Raw genomic sequence first — 26,837 nt, forward strand, 5'->3', positions numbered from 1 at the left:
GTGCTGCACTACATTTTCACAGAAAGAAAAGTGAACAGAGAAGGATTTGATTTAAAAGATACAATCCATGATTTATTACAGAAAAGTGATATCCAAATTATTTTATGTTACATTATTTTTATACACCCGATATGTTTTTACATGTAAACAGGAACGCAGCAAACAATGTTATTGTTACACTGACACCCATCCTATTGTACAGTTGAATCTACGGTCTAACGTCACTGTGCTTCCACATCAAGTACATCACTTGCTCAAGCACAATCCTATTAGGAGGCATAGCATAGAACAGAAAGCTTAATCCCCCTTTAGACTGCTGTTTTCAGAGATGTGCAAGGTCATGCCATTATTACTTATTATACAATACCCATGTTGTGCTATTGCCAACAGAAAACAGCATGAGAAACACCTTTCCACCAATGTGCTGCATTTGTATTAGTAAAAAGTTGAATTGATGCTCTTAGGGAGGAGAACATAAAAAAAAAAAATCCATCTGGAAACTATTAGTAGCTGGGAAAGTCAAACATCATCAAAGGTCACATAGTTATTTGTTCAGGTTAAACACTTTAACTATTGGGAGAGGGGAGCAAATAAATCCCAGTTTAGTGTTGACAGACTAAACATTCAGTTTTGTTTTTAATCAGACTCTCCTTGAAACTCAGTCCAGGACGAATTATATAAACCCGTCTGGAGTCCCAGCAAATTATTTAGAAAATACTTTCACAGTATAAAATCCTGCCACCTAATGAAACATATGTCCTGTCCAGCTCTCCAGTAATGACTATAACATTGAGAAAAGGAGGTTATATGATAAGATGCTGTTAACAACTTTACAGAAGGTAGCTCTGCTCAAAGCAGGTGTTGTGTCATGCATATTCTAGCAGTACATTTTACATCTGCATCTGTTCAAAATAAATACAGCACTCAAATATAGCAGCATGCATAGATTCTCAGTGTTCACATAGCAGGGAAGATATTCTGAAAACCTGGACTAGTTTTTAATTACTGGAATATAATTTAAAAACTAATATGACTCTCTTGCGAATAAAACGATTATGACTCACTGGACTGAACATTATGACCCGAACACATCATTACCATTTTAGCCAACAACCTGCATCTTTTCCAAATGTCCAATTGAATTCTTACTTAATCGGAATATGAAAAAAGCAAACATGATTTTAATGGTGAGTGTGCATTATAGTCATGCAAATGTGCTGCAGTGCAAAAATATACATCTAAAAATGCAGGATACTTTTGATTGCATCTTAGAAAATATGATAAAAAGTTGATCATCTGCAAACATTCAGAAGACACCTGAGAAATGTGGACATTGCTTTGTCTATGTGTGGGTGAAAACTTAGGAAGTGGTGAAATGTTGATAGCTCAAAATAAATAGTATAAAACATTACACACATTATAAAATATGTATGTACAAAGAATAGATGAATTCTTGCAAAGTGATTTTGAAACTTCAGTGCAATGATAGTGATTTCTTCAGATGTTTGATTAGTGTAACTTTCACATCTACTGTGCATAATAATCTAGTTAAATCTAGATCAAATTTGCCATCATATACTGAAGTGTTGGGGCCAATGTTAAAGTGTTCATCACCTACCATGTACAACTCTCATTAATTCTTCACTCTATTTACGCCACAATTCTCCAGCTCAACATCGATGCAGGAAATGATTTTGAATCTGACTCACAGATGGGGTGTGTAGCTCATGCTGCCCGTTTTCCTGAGTTTTTACTGGGCAAAGGCATGCTGCTTTAATCCATGACATCAGAGCTGACCGCAATAAAAAAGGGATGTCATGACTCTGCATGCAACAAAACTTAATTTCTCAGTTTCACATCAATAAAAGTCAGAAAGAAGATGAAACTGCATTTGATCGTGTGCCTCATAAAAAAAAATAAAAAACTATAACTGAAGTATGTATTTTGTGAGTGAGGAAGAGTGGATTTATGTTCTTTGCAAATTGAACATCCAAGCCACAGGTATGTCTAAGTGATCCAAGTTTCAACCACGCTTCAGGGCTTCCAACAGCAAATGAAAAACAGGCTGCCAGCTCAGAACGGATGAGATTTTCAGCTCTTGCATACGAGTGTGTACATTGTCGGTGATGGGAGTCACATTACGTAGAAGTACACCGCTGACATGTTTCGGACCAATTAGCTGAGACCAGAGTAGGTACTGCGGTGTGACTCGCATCCAAAACAAATTCTTAGAGGAGGGTTCAGAGGGTTTACGGCAGATCAGACAACAGAACAAGGATTGAGAGTATTTCTTGCACTTGAAAACGCACGTGCGGCACAAACAGGCACACGTGATGTTGGTGACACAATTGTGGTTTACACAACTGTAGGCACAATCAAATTGCACTAAGTTCACATTTACTCAGCTCAAGACAGTCAAGGCCAGCAGTAGCACACATCAAGATTAACACACAGCTCACACAGAGAGTACAGACACATGTGAACCAGGCATGATGACATGGACTTTGTCTATCAAAAAGTACAAATCATTAATTCCATGCATGTTATATGATTTCATAGAGAATTCTTTGTCAAATCTACTGAATAATTTAAAACATCCTCCACAATAAGTGCTGCTGTTTTTATATTTGATTTTTTTTCCTTGCAGTTTACAAAATGGTTATAAATATTAACCAGCATGCTTCAAGGGCAATTTACAGTCGCTTTGCAAGAACATTGTCCGGGTTATTTGGTAGCCACATCACCCGAAGCACGTCCGCAACAAGAAAACGCTAAGTGCCACAGTAGCTGTGTCATAACCGGCAGACGAGTGGCTCTGCTGATGCTCACAGGACAAAAACATGACCATGCTGTGAGCTGCACCAGACTGTGGAGTCAAAGCGGATTGCTAGCTGCCACACAAAGAGTACAGGGCGCAAAAGTGAACAGTGGTGATCTGCAGCTCTTGATCTGCATAGTAAACATTACAATTGCACAGGTTTTCCTAGTGAAGCCACAACACAGCACAGACCCAACGGCATCCAGGTGAGGGATTAGGCCAAAGCAGGCAACTGAGAGCAGCGCCAACACTGAATGTGAAACAGATGGCAAAGGAGCAGTCAGGGTCAGATCTCAGGCCAAAAAGGTTTAGTGGAGGATCTGGTCACTGAAAAGGGTGTCTTTGGTGTGCAGAATCAGCTTAGTGAAGCCAGACTCCCAAAGCTAAAATACATAAATAAGCAGGTAAGGGAGGTTGTGCCTGTGAGTTGAGGGCTGTGTGGCGCGTAGCGGAGATGTAGGGGTAGAAACTAAGGCCACTCATGGTGATAACGCCGTCCATTCTTCTTCCTCTCTTTCTGCAGGTGTTCCAGTTCTGCTTCGTACATCATCTCCTGCATCAGGTACTTTTCCCGCCTCATGCGATCACACAGATCCTTTGGCATGTCCGGAATGAGGTACGCTATGAAGGACTTGATCCCAAACACCAGGTGCTAAGGGAAGCATTAAGCATTTATGAGTGACCTTCCACAGAACTCACACTCTGCTGCATAATTCACTGAGCATGCGAAGGTAAACTCTGTGTGGACCACAGTAAAGAAATTCATATGCCCTATAATGTTTTATAAGCGTATATGATGCCAGTTTTTCTCTGCACCATTACATGATTTAAGAAACATTCTGTGGATCTACTGCAACAGCAAGTCCACTGAATGGGCTTTTGAGGAGTTCATTTATTTCTATTACATACATTAATAGAAGAAAATCGCTGACACAGAGTTGACACAGAGTTGAGGAGACATAAAGATATTAAATTGTGCCATGCAAGTAAAAGAAAAAACGAAACGGGGAGCTCTGACAAACCTCAAAGACAATGATGAAGGCCAGCCTGGCGGCCAAGACATGCCAGAACTGCAGGGTGAATTCATACGGCACTGCACTCCAGGGCGGTGCTCTGTAGTCCCTGTACCTGCAGTATCTGGGCTGGCTGCTGTTCTTCAGCTCGCTCATGTCAAACACAGACAGGCTGCTGTTCATGTAGCCTCGCAAACACCTGAGAATAAAAAAGGACAAGCTCTCAAACGATAACAGAAACCACTCACCGGATACATCCACTACTTACACAATAATTTGAATGCTTACTCATCTCTATGGTGGTGTCCCTTGTCTACACATGGGCCATATTTGAAGGCGTAAACAAAGCGGGGGATGTAGTCAGAGGTGATGGCGATCACAAAGGCGTTGGTAATGACTGCCAGCACTCCGATACCTTCGAGAATCCCATGCCAGATACCTAACAGCCGAAACAGAGGAGAATAAATACGTTTTCTTTGCTCTGCTGCTTCAGATTTGTCTCCGTATGATTAGTTAATATCAGCTAAACCTACAAAGAAGTTTTTTCGCTTTGATTCTGTGCAAATTACACATAATGTCTTTTCATTAAAGCTGGGGAACTTCTAAGTGCTTCTTTTAATTACAGGGCAAAATGCCATAAGGAGCATTTGGTCATATATTATATGGCAGTTGGAGGGTAGTTATGTAATCACATGAGGAGGTGGACTGCTGGGAGGGGAGGTGCAACATATGGCAGTGCAAAAAACAGGATATGGAAACAGATATGTTTTCATAGGGTAGAAAAATATTTGGTTCCTGCGACATTTAGCTCTTGGAAGGTGGCTCAGGTTCAAAAATACAAGTCTCGCTCATCTCTCTCTCTGTGTGTGAGAGACGGAGAAGGTGAAGTGCTAGGCCAGGCAGAAATCACACTGACCTATGTCAGTGGCTCGGGCAGGCATGGGTCTTCTCCACTGGGTGACAAACTTGTAAGCGTCAAGGCGAATCTCAATGATGTTGTTAAGCAGAGCCAGGAGAGGTGCCAATGGGAACGCTGCTACAAAGATGGTAGTGAAACCAAACTGGAGAACTGGGAAGGAAAGAAGCATTTGGATGAACTTCAGAGGACATCCATCTCCAAACTGGCACAAAACATGTTAAAGATTGAGTAATAGCCACAATTTGCATGGATTCCTTCCTTCCTTAGACAAAGCCAAATATAACACTACAAAGAACTGTAATGTTTTACCCATTTCAAGGTATTCATCCACCAGTCCATGGGCATTCATTGGCTGCAGATTCCAGTCTTTATCCCACTGTGGAAGTTGGGTTTTACTCTCCATATTCTGCCCCCCACCACCTCCTTTCCTCATCTTCCTTCGAGACCACCAGTTCTGCAGCAAACTGGAAATGTACCAAATAGCTAACTGTCGACTCAAAGCAATTATTTCTGACAATACACTGAGCACTGCAGGAGCCCTTTTACTAGGCCACACACAAGAGGATTTGATAGGAGCCTTTTCATATGCAAATGCACTAAAGGATAAAAACACTATAGTAAAAATTACCTAAGGTTTGCAAAATGCCTGTCACTTGAATATACAGCATTAAGGGTTAAATATTGCAGTGCTTCACAGATAAAGATTTGCATGATTGCTTACGGATAACCAAGCTCCATGAAGTTATTCCAGATTTGTTTGAAGAACATGATGACTCCCATTTGCAGGCACAGATCAATCAAACAGCCACTTGGGTGACACTGAGAAAAATACATTGAAATAAAAATAAAATGGTAACATCCATATATTTAATGCCCAGTAGTCTAAAGACATAAGCAGAAATGAAATACGGTTCATCCCCATTCTTATTTTTGATCATATGGATAAAAATCCTAGTAGTTATTTAGCAGACTAATGGTTCACATAGTAATACACACTAAAACAGAAGACAGTAATGAGCCCAGTCATTGCTGCAATAATCACCCACTTACAGTGATCTCTAGCTGCACTCACCTCCTCCAGTCTCCATCGATTAAAAAGTTTATTGTATTTTCCAGGCCTGCCAGCAAACCTGAAACGATTAAGACAGAAAATATTAGCTGTGAAATTCAATCAAAGAAAAACTAATAAACTCAGCAGAAAAGACCTAACGCTAAAGCTGCTGATCATGTCTGATAAACCACAGCTTAGTCACATTTCTAGGCAGGGCAGTTTTTTGTTTATGCTGAAATATGAGGCCCAAAAACAACTAGACAGTTTTAGGAGAGAAAGGAAAGTCTAAGGGGGTTTGAAACAAAACATCTTTGCACAATCGCTCATTAAATACAATGTAAACAGGAACTGTTGGGTCCATGGCAACTGGCTTACCTTCCAAGAAAGAAAGCGATGTAAAATGTGGAGCTGTTTAAATTTACAAACTGGAACAGGAACATTTTAAGAGCAAAGCTGTTCTCCCACTCAGACTCTGTCCGTGGATGCTCTAAAACAGGAGAAACGGGTTGTGGATGTGTAGAAGATTCATTCATACCAATCCATTGGAAAGTGATTATAATGAAGCTATAAATATATGCAGCATGTGGACAACACTCACCTAAATTAGTCAGGAGATAGGAGACCTTTTCATAAACCTGACAAGATGACAGTACTTATAAGCATCAACAGGAAAAAGGTTGCAGAGTGTAATGATCATAAGAAAGAGAGTCAAACAGGACAAGGATCTCAGCAAAAAAAAAAAAAGAAAAAAAAGAAAAAGTATTTTGGCTGAGGATGGGATCATTCCTGGAACAAAGTTTTAAACAGAAGTTTCATAAAACATTTGTTGGACAGAATATCTAAACGTGCCAGATGATGCTTGTCCAGACACCCACCACATTGAGAGACATGATGATCATAAAGTTGATGCAGACGCCAGTGCCAGAGGTGGCAAACTGCCAGTTTTTCTTCACAAACTTCCAGTTGAAGGAAGCAAACTTCTCCATCACTATGAGACGAAAAACTACCACAGCAAACACGGCCGTTAGGACGAGGGAAATCTAAGCAGAAATGACAAGACAGAAGTCGAGAAGAGAAGATGGTGTGAATGAGTTTAAAACTGGGATAAACAGAGACGAACACTTTTTAGACCAAAGAGGCTTTTTTAAAAAATCTTTTAGAGAAAGAACTGTGGAGCAAAAAAGCGAAACCTATTATTATTATCTAAATATATTCTTTGTACAGTAGGGGGAGATGTTACACCACTACTAAAACATCACACTGCTGTAAAGGTGGCAGGCATAATGGTGAGCTCATTCTCAGCCTGAATCCCAAAAGAGCAGACTATTCAAAGACCAAAGTGTTTACCATGAAGAATATTCCAGACACTGACACCATGAGGCGACTGAGTTTGTCTGGGAAGGGCTGAAAAGGCTCAGGCTTGCCAGAGATGGGGTTGACTCTTTCCATCCTCGAGTACTTGGCTTCAAACTGAGGCCTCAGCTCCTCCTGATTAAAAATACAAAATATGGTATTGACTACTGAACTGTAGTTGTATCTGTCTGATCCAGCAATCACTCCTCTTTTAATATGTCATGTAAGCAGTATAAAATTTAAAAAATGTACTGCATAAGCACAGGCTAAAACTGCGAGGTAATCGAACAATAATCTATTTGAGCATATTGCTGACATACCTCTTCCTCCTCCCAATCAATGAGATCCCAGTCATAAGTCAGTTCTGCCCTTCTCCTTTTCCAGAACTCCAGGAATACTGTGGCTGCAGGGGAGGATTAGGAATCAATCATATTACTGATCTACTTGTAGATATCTGACAGTCTATGATTGATCATCATGTGACTGAAGAAGCTCATTCAATGTCACCGTGACAACAATGCAGATCTACATTCAGAGAATAAACAGTGATAGAGGACAGTGATGTCCATGGTGTATTGTGAAAACTGATTACTGCCATCAGTTCCCATACGGCTTTGTTTTATGGGAAAATGAGCAAATAGGCTTTACTTGTACAGTACAATCCTTCACCCTTAAATTGTGTCTTTGTCAGACAAGATCCATTTTATTTTCTAAAACTTCAAAGTAAAGCTTTCTGTGGGCAGATTTCAGACTGGAGGCATTGTTCTTTTTGTGTCACACTCTATTGTGACTTGAGCAGCACACACCACCAGAAATGATGTTCAGAATCTTTTTCTGTCAAGACTTTTTTGGGCTTCTGTCAAGATTCTGGTTTATTACAGATAAAAACACTAAAAAAAGGATTTGAATAAATGTTACACTGGAAAATGCTTGAGAATCATTCGGTTCAATGTACGTGAATGAATTTGCAAACAGTGCAAGATGGACCTCAAAGTCAATGGAAAAGTGCAATCGTGGGCTCTATGATGGACAGCACAGTGTAAGTATATAGTACTGATTCAGCCCTTTTGTTAGTTTTCATTAGACATATAAGTACATATGTGAGACTGTGACAGAAGGACAAACCTGTGCAGCATTACCACAGTTTGTCATATTAAGTAGTAAACTGAATTTTCAGCTTAGACAAAACAAGAAATTCCACGGCACAACCTTTTGGGGAATATGAGGGACTTGTTTTCACTATTTTCTTTTTTAGACCATAAAATTTATCATCACTATCATCATTATTTGCAGACCTACATGTTTTATTTTTAAGATGCTCAAAGCAAAGCAAAAAAGAAAGATAAATTTGAGACACAAAAAGGAGTTGTGTGAATTCTCAGTCAGAACAACTGAGATTGCTGTTAAAGATGTTGAAGTTTAATATAGCTTGACCCACTTTTGTTTAAAGAGAGAGAGAGGGGGAGAGAAACAGCCGTTCAGTTGCCTACATTTGATCCATTGGGTTAGACAATTTTTCATCTCTATTGTGCACACACGCTCACACACTAGACATAGAGTGCACTCACACTGCGGTGCAGTGCTGCTACTTTGGTCCAGATTGCCAAAAGCCATTTTGCAGGATTCAGAGCTACAGACCTCAGCCAGCACGGCTGGGTGGACCTCCCTCGGCTCTCCAGCTCTCCTTGGCCTTCATTTAGCCCAAACACAGAACACAATGTGCCAAGTGCTCCCTCCAGGTGATTATTTACCATGTTGACAGATACATGGATCTGGGCCAGATGCACAGTAATACTCATACTCCATATTTTAAAGATATTATAGCTGTGGGAACTATAGCTGCAATATGCAGCTATCATGCAGTTCTACAACCCTGACAGCTAAATGATACCACCTCTCTCTGGGAAAATGTTTAATTATCTGCCTAATTACATCAGGGCAGCACTGGAAGTTGCTTCGGCTAGAGAAACCTAACCATGATTTATTCACTGACAAATCTATCAGAGAGTGAAGATCTCCTCTATTTGCACTGCAGAGTGTTTATGTATTGAATTTTCAGTTGAGAAGCTTAATGTGTTTGGGGGAGTTGAGTTAAGAGGGGAAGTAGTAATGTGACACACTGCTGTATTAACAGATTTGAATTTCAGAACGGTTTATATCAACTGCATATAGTTAATGTAAAACAAGTATTTTTAAAGTCAGTAAAATGAACAAACAAATTTAGCGTCCACTTACCCCAAATGGCCATGAAGATAGCAAAAAACACTGTACCGCCATTGTCAAACAGATGGGTAACCTAGAACACAAGCACATTAACAGCTGCCATGACATATGCTTCCTAAAAGCATAATGTAGTAGATTTATCAATGAAAGGAAATTATGACACATTTTCAATTTCAACAGCTTTCTGACAGCGTTTCTAATACTTGAATTTGGGACCTCACATGCTTATTTGTTTGCTTGCCAACAGTTATATGAGAAGACCCTTTTGTAGCTTCATATTTAACAGGCAAAAAAAAAAAAAAATCTAACCAAACCTTTAAGATATTGACATTATTGATTGATCTTTGGTAAAGCTGAATTATACATGTGTCAAACTCCAACACCCTGAGATGCCAGAACTGCACTGACCTTTGCGTAGACACAACTGTCACTCAGCGTCCAAGGCTCGCAGGTGTCCTCACACATGGGACACATGATGGTAGTGTTGGCTTCACAAATCTCTTTACTGTTAAGACAATGAATTGAGCCACAGGAAACGACAAAATTTTTTTTTAAAATTACCATTTCAAATTATAAGTTAAATTAATGACAAAGCAATAGAACATGGTAAGATGGTGGTGTAAACTAACCTAACTTGGCTGGAATCCATAGTAAAGAGACCATAGAGGAAGACAAAAACGCCAACCAGGGCAGCAGGGATCAACATGCCAGTGTACCAGCCCAACCAAGCAAAGTAAAGACCGATTTTCTCACCAAAGTACCGCCTGGGAGAGAGACAGAGGTTAAAAATCACCAATAAACTGTGTTGACTATTCTTGTAGAGCGCAACTGTGCCTCTAGATAATTTACTGTGAGGTGGCTGTGGTGGTCTAATGAATAGGGAAGCTGTTGGATTTAAAGATCACACAGTGTAATGTTGTGGTAGGAAATGGATCAGTAAGTTTCTTTTCCTTAAAACATAGCTGAAAGAAATCATTTACAGTTGCTTTAGAAAGTATTCATACTTCCCCACTTTTTGTGTAATTTTGGATGGTAAATACAAATTTTAGGCAATAAAACTGCTATTTTGCACATCACTGTACACCCAATAACCTATCAAGACAAAGTGAAAAAGTGAAGTGGAAAGTGCGTATCAGAAAACGTAGATCATTTAATAATTAGGTTCAAAACCAGGGCAATAGACCCAAGGTAAAATGTCCACAAAACAGCTCATGATGCTGTGTCATTTACTCCAAAGCTGATTACCTGATGAGGTCAAGAGGCTGGTATTTGTACCAGATTCCCCATCGAGCCCAGCGCTCATACAACAGATGCCTGTGATTTTGGGCACCGTGTGTTTTAATTGGGTGTCGGCTCTTGTACCCACCCTGACAAAGATCAGAGGAATCCACATTACATTAGGAATTTAACATTTGACAATTTGTAATTCCTTTTTGCTTTTTAGGCACAAAAAAAAAAAGTACCTCATGTGGGGGAAATGCAGCCTCATATGTGTTGTTGCCCAATAAGCGATTGATACCTACAGTAGAAAACAAACCATGTCATGGCAAAGATACACACATAAGAATAGCACAAGGAAGCTGCATTAAAAATTCAGTATCAGTCGTAAATGAGAGATGGGACGATTGAGGGATTGATTTAAACTCAGTTTTCCAAAGTCACAACAATTTACGCTGTTATGTAACTGACAAGCTGCATTAGACATTCAGATAAGGAGCTTAAAACACTCAGGTTGGAATTTCAAATAGCTGCAAGTGCTTTAAAACAGCCGTTTCTATTTTTGCAGAACAATAATTACTTGTTGTTTATACCATCGTTAACACAGACTGTAAATTACCGTCTCAACCACAACAAACTAACTGAACTGCTTCTAACATGGCTGCAGTCATTGTACTGTATGAAGCAGTAATGGATTAAATGCTATTTTCAACAGACAATAGTGCATTAACTTCCATTGTCATACCCTGAAACTGTAGATAGTGAGAGAAGGAGCAGGCAGGGGTGGATTTGAAAATGACTCCCCACTCTTGTGGCAGAGCTGATCTTGTTTGTTGGAAAGTTGAGTGGTCAACAGTATTTAAATATTAATGTGAAATGTGTTCCAGCCCTTCAAGGCCAGACTTTAATCAGCAAAACATACTGGCAGCAAGCAGACAAGATAGTAAAACGGGAGTGGACAGAAAGTTTGTAACTGCTGCTACTAAAAAAAAAAAACAAACAAAAAAAAAAAAAAAAAAAAAACAGCCACAAGGGAGAAGGGATCAGCAGCCAGAAGTTGGATAACAGCTTAGAAACAGCCCAGATTTAATCATTCCACAGCAAAACAAAGCCAAAATTTGGCCATTACCCAATTACCACTCAATGAAGACAATTTTACAGATGTGCATGGGTTTAGTGAAGACAGTAAAATGGCAAACTCACATGTATACAAAAGATACAAAATACAAAAGATACGAAGACAGAATGGTATATTACTGGATATACCAGCTGGCTTTCTTTTTCCCCTCTAACTGGCATTAATCATTTAGTGTCATCCTACAGTAACTGATGAACAGAAAAGAACGATTTTTCCCCTTCAATATCTAGACTCCCATTCTCAGTTGATAAATTGTCCTAAATAGTTCTTTATGATGGACATATGCACATTGTTAAATATAAATGAACAAAAAGCACTAACGTGACACCTCTAGAAATATTGCTTAGTACGTGAGGAGCAGAAAGAAGCGAATGTGGTGCCTTACCCATCTTTGATTTTCCATCTTCATACTTAGTGCGCTGGAGGACATGATGGACTATTCTGCTTCTCGTGGAATTTGAGAAGAAGGTCTCTCTGTTGTTGATAGTAAAGCTGGGAGGAAAATAACAGCACAAATGTTTAGTTATTTATCATCTAACAGTGTATCAACGTCACCCTGTTGAGGCCCTTAATGAGAGCTGAGGCAATAACAATGCCAAGTTCATTAAAACTCAATATGTGCTCTAAAGTTTCTGTGCAATACAGCATCATTATTTCCTAAAAAAAAAAAAAAACCAAAACAAAAAACAAAAAACAAGCAAAACATCAAGGCCAACAAAAAAGAAAAGTGGAAATGATGAATTGACAAGTGAGATTAGATGATGCCTTACATCAAAAAGAAGCTTTGAAAATAAGTTTAAAAAAAAACAAAAAAAAACAGGATCATTGGGGTATAAATCTAATTATTGCACTGAAATCTGCTGCTGTATTTCACTATCTTATGTATGATCAACTTGTCTTTCTCAGTCTGGCTTCTGAGCTTAGGCTCAAAGCTTTTAAATATACAAGACTTCATAGTGCAATTTTTATCTCCTGGTTTCCAAGTCCCTGACCCAGAGCTCAGGACATGAATGAAAGTGAAGACAGAAACTAGGGATGCAGAGCAAGATGAATGTCAGCTAACAGTATTGCTACAGACATTACAATTACTGTATGTGACACTGACCATCTCTGAGTTTCTGTGGTGACATACGTGTGTGACTGAATGTACAGTATACATGTCCTTCTTACTGATGCATCCGTGCTCTGCTGAATGGGGCTGTGTAGCAGTCTGTTTCCTCCAGGTCAGGCAAGGCCTCTTTGTCCAGCTTCATGGGATTTCTGGGAAGCCAGCTTTTTATCTGACGACACCTCAGATGAAACCTGCTGCACAGATGCACCGAAAAACAGGATTAATGGCACACACTATCATGAAGATTTTCTTTGATGTGGAACAGTTCCTTCCAACCATCCAATATCTATACCTGCTTATTACTATTTAGTGTCACAGGGATCTGCTGGAACCTATCCCAGCTCTCTTTGGGTGAAAGGCAGGGGTACACCCTGGACAACCTCACACACTCACACTCACCTGACTTACATGTTTTTGGACTGTGGGGGGAAACCGGAGTACCTGGAGAAAACCCACACAAGCACAGGGAGAACATGTGAACTCCACACAGAAAGGTCCCTTCCAGGTTTCGAACTAGGAACCTTCTTGCTGTGAGGCAAGAGTGCTAACCACTAAGTCACCGGGCTGACGCAACCTTTTTCCTAAAGCAACTCCACATCACCTACCTCATCCTCAATACACAGGTATAATGATCCACTATAATGTCACTGCGCACACCATGATTTTTTATTTTAATTTTGCTTATGACTCATGTGTCTGTGCCACTGATTCAGGACAACAGCATGCTAAATCCAAATAAAAGGATTATTGTATTTTTTATATCACAGTTACAATTTAAGGACCAGATGAAGTCTGAAGGCATGCTTTTATTTCCTAACTTGTTCTCCTTTTAATGTTAAATCAGCCTCATATACAGATCCAAGTATCTACAGCCGCACTAGCAGCTCTGTAAGACTATGTTTTAACTAATGTTCAGCAGGTATATTGTTTGCAATGCTCACCACAATAGTTTAGTATGTTAGCATGCTATTATGTGTTTATTAGCACTAAATATTAAGTACAGCTGAGGCTTAATTTGCAGGCATTTTGCCACCAACAAAAATACTGAACAAACCAAAACTCTGATGAAAAGCTACATGAAGTTAAGCCTTCACCAAAGTTATCAGAAATAACCATCATGAATGGTAATACAAAGTGTCCAGGCATGCAAGCAACACATCTAGAGATATTTCACATCTGGACCAAAGAGCTGGACTCGTGAGTCTGCTGCTGTGATATGGATTAGATGAATATAAATAGGAATTCAGAAGGGAGAGTGCAGAGAGCATTTTATAAATGTTGCGAAGGTGACAGGGATAATAGAGAATGTAATGATATCAAACAACCAAGCTGTCACTACCTTCACACAGCCCATTTGTTCAGCTTTACAGGGACACGAGGTAGTGACAGACCATTAGTAAACATATACAGACTTTTTATTTTTCTCTTAAGAACAACAGCTTAGTGAAGGACTGAAAGAGCCCTGAGGAAAACTTAATGGTCATTATTCTTCAGCATGACTAAGATCAATATCAAACATTAACAAGTGCTTTGTTCTCAGTTGGAAAGGTGGGCGAGTGACTGCTGTCTCTGATTTGTCTGCTCTTGTGTGTGAAATAAATGCATTGTATGTAACAGTGGAATAAAAATATATTCCTTCATTTTCCACATTATCAACTCCTTCACTTTTGAAATACTCTTCTGACATATCTCTCCATAACGTATTTGTGATAAATCATTTACTGATACAATACAGAGCCAAAGAATGAAAGCAACATGAGTCACACCAGCTTTGCCGTTTAATGGCTAAAAACCAGCAATGTCACACTTCAGTGTTTCCTATTCAAAGCTTCACAAGGGCTCATTCAAAGCTTAAACTTCTGCCATTTTGCAGAAGTGTATTAACTTCAGAATGAAAGGACGGGAGAAAAAACTATTTCAGATGGAATGTATTTATCTATCAGATTAACATTAATTCCTAAATAAAAAAAAAATGATTCAAAGACAAAAACACAGCTAATCTGCCTTAACCAGGACTGTATGGGAATGGTTTATCAGATTTGATTGACATTGGTGTGACATGACAGACCAACCCTACAACCATCATCAGATTTGGATTCGAATGTTGCTAAATCCTGATTGGTACATGAGAGTCCAAGTAAGATATCACCTTTTTTTGTGCCCATTTCAAGCCTGTGAAAACAGCACAAGGAAACCAGAAAATATAGTAATTTCTCATGTGAAATATCCAGAACTGTGACAGATAAATGTTAAGGTCCTTATACCACATTTGTAGAGTGTGCAGAATTAAAATGACCGTGCAGTGTGTGTTAACCGAACCAAACCCGAATTTAATCTTCAAAACAAAAGAGGCTTCCAGTGATTTCTTGTTGGACTGTTTCTATCTGAATTCTAGTGAGATGAAGGAATGGAAATATGGAGTCTTGTGCAGAGCTTGGACAACACTTGAACATCACATCAAAGCGCAAGCGCGTCTCTCTAAAAATAGTATGCAAATAAGCCAGTGCAGCTCAAGTATTTTATAGAAAACTGGGTGGGTGAGTTACTGTATTGAACTAATAATGTTTGTGACGTGCTGGATGCTGTACTTTTTGAAAAGGTTAGAAAAGCTTAACTAAAACCATTTGTTTTAACAAATATAAAAATGATTTATAGTGTATTTCTAAATCAGAACTATCACATATTTTTTAAAAGGACTTTTAAAAGACCTTGTCCATCAGTTACTGGTGCTTATCCAGAATGCACACAGGGGTTGCTTTTCCAGATTTAAACTCTAATCCTGAGACTTTCTAAATACCATATATTTAAAGACAGCCTGTAGATTAGTTGCTTCATTAACTCAGAACCAATTAGTAGTCACTGTGTGGGTTACAAGGGAGAGTAGATTGACTCAAGCTTTTCTGCCACCCTTCCTCATGGAGGTGACTGATAACTTCAATCTTAAAACAAAATGAACAGCTCTCATTACTCTGTAAACCCCAGAGCCTCATGAAATTAATTACAGAGACAATAGTTTTATGCCTTAAATCTACTTACCTGCCCAAGGTTTTGCTCTTCCAGTCTGTAAAGTAACATTTTTTCCTTAAAAAGGAAAAAGAAAAAGAAAGGTTAGACTGGTTGCCAGCCACTGAAAAACTATCCTTCATGCTTCCAAGAGTTTAAAGGTTCATTTTTCATTTTCTAGCTACAGTTACCTGAAAGGCATTCTGATGTTCATCTGCTCTGCATATTTGCAAAGCGTATCCCAGGGAGCATGGACCTTCACAAACATGATGTCGTTGTTGGTCAAGGAGGGCTCCTTCTCCAACATCAGGCCCTCAGCACGCAAATTCTTCTCAAATGTGCACCTCTTTTCCACCTGTGGGCTGGACTTCTTGTAAACCAAGATGTAGTCAATACGCTTTTTCCCATCTCGGAAAAAGAGTCCAGAGGCAGCAGCTGGATTCTTTCCCTGCAGCAATAAGGTTTCATCTCTGAATTTCAGATGTAATTGTGCTTAACAAGGCTTCTCAAAAAAAAAAGAAAAAAAAAGCAGTCCAACATTGTGAACTTTCAGGGCATTAATTGTGAGTTAGTGGGTGTGTAATACCTGAAGTGAATCTGTGCGGGCCTCTAATTTAGCACGGGTGACAGGTTTTTGTAGCAGAAATGACTCGTCTGTCCTTGTTTCACAGGTAGTCACCTCTGACTCCTCCACGTAGTGATCCTTGCTATCCTCTGTTGAACACAGGCACAGCATAATCAATGATGCAGTTATTGAAGACCACAAAGTATCCTCTCTCTATTAAGTCTTTTGTTGTGGTTCAACTAAAGAGTTTCCTTAACCCAACTGCCAACATTAAAATTAGATCACTGCGAAATAAATGTCTGAGTTATTTAAACGTGGGTGCCAACACCTTGATGCAATTTTAACAGATCTACACTGATGTTGAAAGAACGCCAATTATGTTTCCTTCCTTCCGTAATCTTTTTACATCCCACTGATGTACACAAATAAAATTAGGTTTTCCTAAACCCACACTGTCAGCAAAAATTCATTTTCTAACCATTCCAGAAACTCAATATTTTGAATCTTATCAGATTACCTTCATGTTTACAAACATGAAAAAGTCCGCCTAGTTGACAATAACTTTTGCAACACAATATATAGAAGCAGTTCCGTTTGTACTGCAATACTTATGTAGTGTTTTATTAAAGAGAACGAATGTGGACAACAATCCTAAGGCTGAAAATGTATTTCATTGTGTTTCATCAAATTATGTGGACAGAAATTAAGTCTTAAGCAAATTATTAGCTGACAGATCAGAGCTGGGATTGTGAAAGAATCTGTGCTATTGTGTGGTCATTGCCACAGAGCAGCGTAATGAGCTTAGAATCACTAGAAAGAAAAAAAAAATGGTTATAGCTTGATTTCAATAGAGTTGTGGGAAATGTATTATGACACAGGTCTTTCTTTATAGGCATCAGTGTGAATTTTCTCCACATTGAAAGGGCAACATGGATTACTGAAAAGAATCCAAAAGCAAAGTGAATTTACACTGCTGGATCACTCAGTCATCCACATAGATATTTACATATAAAAGAAAAAGGCATATCAACAATAAAGAAGTCAAATCTCAGGAGGAAAATGTGGGATGTTAATCTTTACGTCTTTTCGGTTTAAAGTTTAAATGTTATAAAAAATGTTAGCAAACATAAAAATTAGCAAAATATAAACGAGTGTTAGAGTTCGGGCTCATTCTCCAGCAGCAGCGCATCTTGACACCATCTATCAGTGTTCACAGGTGTGATGCTGGAGAAGGATCACGTCCTCGTCCATCCATCTCTTCTGGTTGGTCTACACTCACCTTTTGTATATACCCTCCTCAGGCAAAGAGACAACACATCTGATTCTCAGATGTCTATTCTCAGCACATCATCAAAGTAGCTAGTTCCCACCAAAATAGCAAACATTTCACCTCTTGCAGCCTCATCTACATGAAACTGTTTTCCCACTTTTACACGAGGCACTCAGCACTAAAATACCAAAGGAAAGGCTCGGAAACATTTGAGCATGCCACAAAAAGTAAAACCACCACTGTGAATAGCCACTAGACATTCTCGACTTGACTAAGACTGCAGAAATTCTCCTTCACAGCAAGCGTTTTCCTTTTACCAGTTTGTACAGATAAGTATCGTTTTCCTTGCAAAGGCACTTTCCACACTATCTAATGTTCTCTGTAAGTGCACCCAACACGACCAGGCTTTCTAAATCCCCTGCAGCATTAACACAGTCTGCTCTATCAATATTATGTACACACCTTAAATGCCACTGACATAATGAAAATCTGTGAAGCAACCAATTCTCTTCCCGAAGAGAATAACACTCAAACAGTCGGTGTACGGTCTGGACAGAATAATTATACACACCCTACAGACAATACTGGCAGTCAGCAGTAGCAATACATAAGGCACACAGAAAAAAAAATAATGGAATAGAATGACTTGGTTGAATAATAGTCTGCATCTGCAAACAGTCTGCATCACAGACATGACATGGATTTTGCTGTGAAAAACATAAATCATGGAAAAAGACGAACTGTGAAATGACTAAAGAATAACTGTATAAAAAGCCAGTTCATATCAATTTCAATGTTATTTACCATTCAAGATTTTCCAGTCATCATCATTTGTCATCTTTGCATCAACATAGAAGAATGGAAGAGACAAGTTAACACTTACCAGCCAGCACATGACAGACAAACACAATGTATAGGTAGCTGGAAATCCACAGCCATGAAACCTATTATGATTCCCTTCTGACAGAGAATTTCCTATGAATACTCATTTACTTCCAAGTTAAACGTTTTTTCATTAAACCTTTGTACCTTTATAACAATGCAGATACCTACGTTATTTAATAACTATTAATGATACAACCATTCTATCTTTTTTTGTGTGTGTGTGTGGAAGGGTGGGGGGTTAAGAACGCAGGGTCTTGTATGCTGCACAGATTGTAAAGCTCCTCGATTGACTGAAGCATATTTTCCATTAGTGGGTTTAAATGGATGTGCTTGAGTTCCTCTCTGCAGACCGACCTGTTTGTGGGGGGAGAAGACTGCAGGAAGTGCTGATGCTCTGACTCAGACCCTCAACCTCTGGTTTGGGCTCTGGCCTCAGAGGCCCCGAGAGGAAGTGGTTAAGGTTGATTGGATGGGTCTGACTCTGGGCCAGGCAGGGCAGGCTCCGGCGAGACGGCTTCAGGCTCTTTTCCTTCAGGATCTCACTGATGCTGGTGTGCATGCCTGTGGGTATGAGAAAAAGAGAGGAAGAGTGCATCTCATTTCACTACTTTTTACATGGTTTATCATACTGACACACTGCTCTTCGATGAAGCCCGCATAAAAATAAAGCAAAACTGTGATGGAAGTACTCATTTTCTCACCACACAACTGACAAATCTCACTGAAGTCAATAATATTAAAGTCTTTGCACATATGGAAGAGGATCAGGTCTTGATCTACAGTAGCTAAAAAGCACTGCAATTAAGGTACTGACAAAGTAGACGGTCGATTTTATTTCAGGTCAATTTTTTAGATTAATGTCCATGTGGAGATTTAGTTGACGATGAAGCTGTTAAAGTAGTAGCGTCTTTACATACAATTATTCACTTTATTTTTATTTTGTAATTTTTGCTGTTGATATTTATGTTATCTCTATATCATATCATATAAAATATAGCAATGACAAAAATAAATTATTAAATGAAAATGAAATGTAAGACAATCTAGAGTAGATCTAACTGAAATCAAGAATGAAAAACAAAAGAAGAAAAATTCAGTTTATGCGCTACAGTGGTGAAGATCATGTATGTCCTTCATACAGTAATTCATTCAAATCATCAGGACCGCCCCCCCAAGCAATGAAATCGGGACATTGTACCCGACCTTCACGCCAGGCAGCAGCATCAGTGCTGACACTTTTATTCATGAAATAATAGCGCTGTCTCTCTTTCAAATGGGAATGTGAGTTACATTAACCTCCAGTGAGGAATTCCCCCAGTGACCTTCCTGAAACATTCAGCTGCGTTGATCATTTACTCTCTGCATCCTAGCGCTGCAAGCTGCACAAAAAGCTGCACTCATTCTCACGACATTGATCTCAATGGGATTTCCCAAGGCTGTTGGGTGAGAACAGAGCCAGTTAAATATGTGAGCTTGTGTGCCCAAGGGAACCACTAATCACCCTGTTTATTTCTTGTGCAGCCCCACAGATATGGAATGAATGAAAGTTGTGAGCCGCAGCTAGGAGACGTCCAATGAATCACTCAGACAGTAAAAACTGTAAAACGTCCTGTACATTACAGAGAAATTGAGCTCGAAGCTGGAATTCAGTCTACTCAAGCAACAGATTTTCTAAACAATTTGAAACAAGTCTGACCACTTAGCGCAAAACACGACATAATATGAATAAATGAATGTATTTATCAGAAGGTTCATTTGACTTCAGGCTGACAACAAACCTTAATTTCCCAGTGCTTTGGTTATTTCTACAATGTACACAAGCTTTCAGTCCCACTTTGTGGCTTTCCATATTACAATCAACTGCTGCAAGCAGTAAAGAATCATATTGTACCAATTACATGTAGAGTGGCACTCAGAAAGATTTTGTGGAGCAGTGAAGGGGAAGAAAAAAAAAAAAAACCAACAACAACAACGATCTTTATAACAGTATGTTAAATCAGTGCAACTTTCTAGGTCACATTGAACATCCCAGAACCCAAACGCCATATTTTCACAGTCTCTGTGGATTGGTCTAAAGAGTTGATGTATTCTAATTTAATGACTGTCTAATTAGGAGACCCTGCCTACTTTTTCTCCATTATGATGATCAATAACACAGAAAATGGTTTCCATGTTGCAGCTGCTAATACGGTATATCATCAAAACAGAATGTTTATTGTGTTGTAGATCATATAGATAATCCCAAAAGACACTGCCAAGTCTCAACATGTCTGAGATAATTAACAGCTACCTCATGGGCCTGTAGGGGCGAGGCTCAGTGGCCCCAAAGGACACTCAAAGTTTAAAATAGACCCATAAATTGGATGGGTCTGGTATTGTGTGAAATTAGTGCAATGGATATTTGCAAAATCTCCAAGTCTCTGTTGATATCTAGGCTATCGGACAATCACTGCCCTGTTCCAATGCTTTAGCGTCACTTTCTTACACAGGCAGAATCTATGAATTCTGTCCCAGTGCGGAGCAGTAGTGCAGCACATACTGAAGAAAAGTCTGTATAAATATATAAAGGGTTCATCTGATGTGAAATCCTGTGTTTAATCTTGCTGTGTGCTGGCTAAAACTGGTTTATCAGGAGAAAGTTAATCCTGTGCATGGACTGTTAGTGTGTGTGTGTTTAAATGCGTCTGTGTTTTGGTCAGTTCGTATGTGTCAGAAAGTCCAGCGCAAGGAAGAGGAACAAGGTTAAAACAGAGAAATGAATTTTAAAAAAAACCTAGATGATTAAAAAAAACAAACATGGGCTCAGGGAATGGCCGCTTGTCTTGGGATGATGTGGGGAAAAAACTGCCTCCAAATTTTCACAGTATCAGCATGACCGAAAGCCTCGACAGTCGTGTGTGTGCACTCACAAACAGCTTCTAAGGTTCATCCAAGGGGAGCTGGACAATCTTCATGGAAGGTCGTGATCCAGGATTTGGATCTCTCCTGTGCAGTTTGTCCATGATGGTTTTGTGATATGAGTTTAAAAGGACTTTTGAGGTCCAGGCATTTTATCGGGTTATGACATTGCATATATGCCACTACTCCACAAATGTACGTTAGGCTCCTCATGGTTACTTCTGTCTATACTATTCCTCTGTGTGTGTCTGCACCTGCAGCAAAGCTACTGTGCACCACCTGAAAGAACCAAGACTTCATTGGAGAAATGTTTTATGATCAAATTACAAACTGTCAGATAGCAGAAAAAGAAAAAAACTGAAAATTAAGTGTAAAAAGATTTGCCACTTTTGTTATGAGTCATAAATACAGATTTGAGCTGAAACTGAAGCATCCAGACACTATCTGCAAGATGATGAATTCAGGTCAGTGGGCTGCTACCCATCATGCCTCTATTTCATGATTCTATACCTTTAATTATTCATCTATGCTCAACCCATTTGACTTTCAGCATCACAGCTTTCAGCTGAGGAACACTGCTTCAGAATCTTTTTAAGCGCAACACGTGCCATTATTGCTTTCTCTACCCAGTGTCCATTTCAGGAGATTCCTGCTATGAAGAAAACAGCACACAAATCCAGGTCTAAAACACTGGTACCACACATTTATAACAATTATCAGGAGGAGGTAGGACTGAAGCAAAGCCAGAATCATCTCCTAGATGACAATCTCTAAGCAATTAGAGTGTTACATCCTTTGCCTGGCACTGTATCAAAGAACATATAGACCAAGCTGAGATTGCAGCAAGCGTTTAGAACAGTATCATTATCACCGACTGAATATTCAGCTCATACTTAGGTTAAATAGTTAATACTTGAGGCACACCAACAAATCTTGCTGACCAAGAACAAGCGTAGAAAATGGTGAGAGGTCTCTGGAATGGACTGCATGAGTGCTTCACTAGATACTGAACATTTGGACATTTTAACTTCATCTGTGCAAATAATGAAAATAAATAAGATATTGCAATCTGAACACTGTGCTGACTGCTCGAACTCTTTCGTGCATGTTTTATACAAGCCTATTACTACTAACACTTTTCCTTAGGAACAATTTGACCCAAAAATAAAATATATAATAAAAACGTAGCTATATATAGTGCCTTTAAATGCATATTAATATTTCAGGATGCGAAAATGGAATAATAAATGTGAGTTCTGCGACGTGACATTCAGAATCCTATACTTATTTATCTAATTACATACAAATGTAATGGCTGGTAATTTATTCATTTAAATTTAATTGAAGTGATTATTAAATAGTTATTAAATGATGGTTAATTATTCAAATATATACTCTAGAATTACACACACTAGAATTATGGACACTGGTTTGCAGTTTTTGGACACTGATCAAAATACTTTAATTTAAAAAAGCCTACAAAAACGTATAATTTGCTCTACAGACAATGTTGTCTGCTGTCATCTACCACGTGTGGCCAAGACCAGCGGCCTGACCATGAAAACACACCTCAGAGCAGATGGCACTTTTTACTCATGCATGGATTAAACTGCTTAGGATCCTATTATACAACCCTGGCACAACCTCTGGGTTGCATCATTTGAGCAGATTAAACATCTTCTCTGTCTCTCAATCTCTATATTTTGCCATTCCTTTAACGTCACACTATCTTCTTATGCCCCCCTGATTGCTTGCGGTTTCTACTACGTCATGGGATTTTCTGCCCTGTTGTGCTTGCCCTCATACCTCATATGGCAATGCCTAAGAACAGCACTGTCCTCACTGATTATCAAGCATGTTTCAAGTTCACAGAAGAAGATTTAAGTTCCATATTGCCACCAAGTCACCAAAGTCTGTGGGGTTTTGTCGACATGATTAAACTGTAGAGTAACTTTAGTCTCCAGCAAATCTTCGGCCTGTATTGTTCTTATACCCTAGCAACGAAACAACGGCTGACTATTTAAAGACTGTGAAAGTGTTAAAGCTGGTAACTGCCAGACGCTACACACATATGCAGAACAATGCAGCCTCTTTGTTTTATCATTGTGTAAACTGTTTGCCTACCTGGCATGCTTTGATAAAAGGCACTTTCTAAAAACGGCCACACATCAACTCATTTAATATCAAACTAATATTTGCCTAATATTCTACAGCAGCCTGTTTGTAGATGATACTGTATGTATGCTCTCCACAAATCTGTCCTGTTCTAATGTCTGTATCTATAAAACCATCTGCCTGCTTGCATAAGAGGACAGGTGGCCTGCTTAGGACTGTGCAACGAAAAGGTTCATGAACACACACATACATACACACACACACACACACACACAAACCTATCTTTGAGAGGACACTCAATGGCATAATCCACTGTCTTACCACTTCCCCCAACCTTAACCATCCCACGTAAATTATTCTTTAGAAACCAGAGAAATTGGCTCAACATACAGTGCAATTATATTCATTATGAATTAATCTGCCAATAAGCACAGTTCATAGTTGTACAACACAATGTGCTGTAATACAGTAAGCCTAAGGGAACATCAAACAAAATACAAATAAAGCAAAATTACCAGTTATATAAACATGTCACATTTAAACTTGATTTGCTAACAAATACTTTTTGGCAGATACTGAGAGTGCTCACTGTGTCACTAATTTACAACAACATTTATCAATATACTAATGATAAATGTGAGATTTTGAGTAGTCTGCCAAAGAACACTTGAAATTCATTCAAATTGTAGAAAGTAATATCAGATGATTGTGAGTCACCAACTATAGCTTCTAATTTCTATCACTTCAAAAAAAATGTCATGTCTTGTGTCCTTACACGACATAACCAGCCCCTTTCCTAACTCCATTGATCAATTTACATTTTAACAGTTTTTCTCACCTGCACTGTTTTTAGAGAAACCCAGGGAACAAACTATAAACCCCTTACTGGCTTCCAGATGATTTTAGAATCACCTTTCCAGTTTTACTGATTACCTATAAAGCTGTAATGGCTTAGCACCAGTAACACTAAGAGAGCTTTTCACCTCAAACACAAATCTCTGTTCAGCTCTAAAATGGTGAACAAACCTTTTGAGATCTAAGCGTTTTACCTCCTTATGTGGGCATGTTGATTGAGAAAGTACATAATGTATAAACATACCTCAGCAGAACTTTGTCCATCAACATTCATCCTGTTTACCTTCCATTTAATCGTGCACTTAGCAGTCACTGAAATATTGAGTAGGCCATCAAGCCCGTAGTCAGATTTTCCATAAATCTAATATCATGTTGTAATATGCGTTTCCTGTTGACTAGACTAAAGTCAGGAAGTGGTGCACTCGGATGTATAATATTATAAAAAAGGTATTTTCTCTGAAATAGCAAAAATAATTTTTAATATAAAAAAAAAGTCTATTTAGACTATTAAAAACATTGGACCCTAAATGGTACAGTCCATATTGTGCATGTGAGTCACAGTGGAAGACTAGTTTGACAAAAAAAAAACAAAAAAACATCTTGTTAAGCTAAATGTGCCAATTTTCTTCTTTTATTAATTAAAAACTGCTTATTTTTCATTTTTAAAACCCGATAAGCTGACAGCCTCTTCAGCAGGGAAACCCTCAGGCATTAGATTTCTGGATGTTTACCATCCTCCCTTCAGAAACCTCATCCTCAGCCATGTCCAGAAACACTATGAGGTCATTTCTCCTCATTTCTGAACCTGTGCCAGCATGAAAACAAGAACTTTCTTCACCATTTTTCTATATTTAGACAACCAGCACATGAATAATTAACACAAAGTGTTAAAGAAACACTAATGCCCTTCAAAGCTTCCAACTTAGAGTCTAAAAAGTCAATACTAGCACATCAAGGTAATCTAGATGTAATTACTGACTGGGTAGTTTTGGATCTGATAAAATTTGCTCCAATGTGTAGAGGCTAATTCTCTCTCTCTCTCTCTCTTTCTCTCTCTCTCTTTTCCTGCATCTGTTAGGTTATTGCCAATCTGGAAAGCAAAGACGCCAAATTGATATCAATAATCTGATATGTCATATTACTTTTTCAATAACTTGCAGAGTGGCGATATATTTTCCATTTGACTGCATGACAGGAACTTTTAACAGCCTCAAATTATTTTTTATTACTGTGAAAACTGTGCAGTGCAGCTATTCCCTGCAGGTGTGGGATTACTAAGAAGCTACATTACCTTTAGAATAAACTATTCTGAATGCTTCTGAAAAGATTTTTATGGTATAGTTTACATCTCTATGTAAACTACCCCCCCCATCCCCCCCAAAGTGCACATCTACACTAGTCTTACAGCACTGGTGTGAATCACTGCATGTTCAGACATTACAACTCTGACATCTGCATTGCTTAGATTGTGTAGAAAGGTCACGTCTTTTTCCTCGGTGCAGCATTATGGCTGTATTTGGACATCTGAAACTATAATCAACTTGGTAATATAAGTCAGTGCAACATAAGGTAGAGGATAAAATACCAAAGCGCACAAGGTTGAGAAAACAGGATTCATCCCAGGAAGAGGAGGCTGAAGACCTCCAACTCTGCGTCACACTTAGCAGTAAGTAAAGAGAGTCTACCTCTGAGTACCGTTTCACATCACAAACTCTTCAACTACAGAGAAAAAGTCGCCACACAACACACTCCGCTCATAAATGAAGCGCTGCTGGACGCGAAATTGGCACATTAGCGACCAACCTTTCTGCTGCTTGAAGGACTGGATTGAGCCCGAGTGGTGCACCATTGCGACGTTCACTTGACTTCCAGCGTTAATTAAATTCCGTATTTCGAAAAACAAAATTGTAGAATACATGGGAAACTGCGCTGGGGCTGCGTAGGTGTTTTCTCAGCTCCCATCCTGCCAAAACGATCTCACGGGCGATGCGCGATGCGCAAACCCCAGCAACACCTGTCTAAGCTCCGCATGCTCCCCCCCCCCCCCCGCCTCCGCTCCCGAACCACCACCATCCACGGCTGTTGTCATGGTGACGGCCGGTAGGGGAGGTCCTGAGATGGACACGTCCCCCTCCGTCCTGATTTACCGACTCCAAAAAAGCTGCAGGAAATTACCAGGGACAGCGGATCTCAAATGCGCCGACACGACACGTATTGACCTGTGCTGAAAACTGCATGTAACCTACCGGATGGCATCACAGATCAGATATCAACATAGTCTAATGGACTGTTAGGTCCTGCAAGCAACAGCCCACAGTTAAACTACTGCGTTAATTACAGTTCAATACAGCCCGTGCTGGTTAGAAAAACAGACTCGGAAGAAGGATGCAGGACCTTCTGTA

At 39.1% G+C, this 26,837-nt stretch overlaps 1 protein-coding gene across 1 annotated transcript; it reads right to left on the reverse strand.

Moving 5' to 3' along the window:
- Nucleotides 1–372: 372 nt before the first annotated feature.
- On the reverse strand, nucleotides 373–26,364 carry ano3 (anoctamin 3). Its single transcript, XM_026311043.1, has 24 exons — nucleotides 26,239–26,364; nucleotides 18,922–19,128; nucleotides 16,434–16,561; nucleotides 16,039–16,295; nucleotides 15,881–15,925; nucleotides 12,904–13,038; nucleotides 12,119–12,225; nucleotides 10,841–10,896; nucleotides 10,623–10,744; nucleotides 10,007–10,141; nucleotides 9,786–9,882; nucleotides 9,390–9,450; nucleotides 7,475–7,557; nucleotides 7,149–7,289; nucleotides 6,677–6,841; nucleotides 6,400–6,436; nucleotides 6,177–6,288; nucleotides 5,823–5,880; nucleotides 5,472–5,569; nucleotides 5,060–5,214; nucleotides 4,748–4,900; nucleotides 4,120–4,270; nucleotides 3,841–4,030; nucleotides 373–3,470 (listed from the first exon to the last, which is right to left on the reverse strand). Exons 1-24 carry the CDS (start codon nucleotides 26,351–26,353, stop codon nucleotides 3,288–3,290), a joined length of 2,991 nt encoding a protein of 996 aa, XP_026166828.1. The 5' UTR covers nucleotides 26,354–26,364; the 3' UTR covers nucleotides 373–3,287.
- Between the last annotated feature and the right edge of the window lie 473 nt (nucleotides 26,365–26,837).

Source organism: Mastacembelus armatus, chromosome 6 (genome assembly GCF_900324485.2).
Source record: "Mastacembelus armatus chromosome 6, fMasArm1.2, whole genome shotgun sequence".
Classification (NCBI taxonomy): Eukaryota; Metazoa; Chordata; class Actinopteri; order Synbranchiformes; family Mastacembelidae; genus Mastacembelus; species Mastacembelus armatus.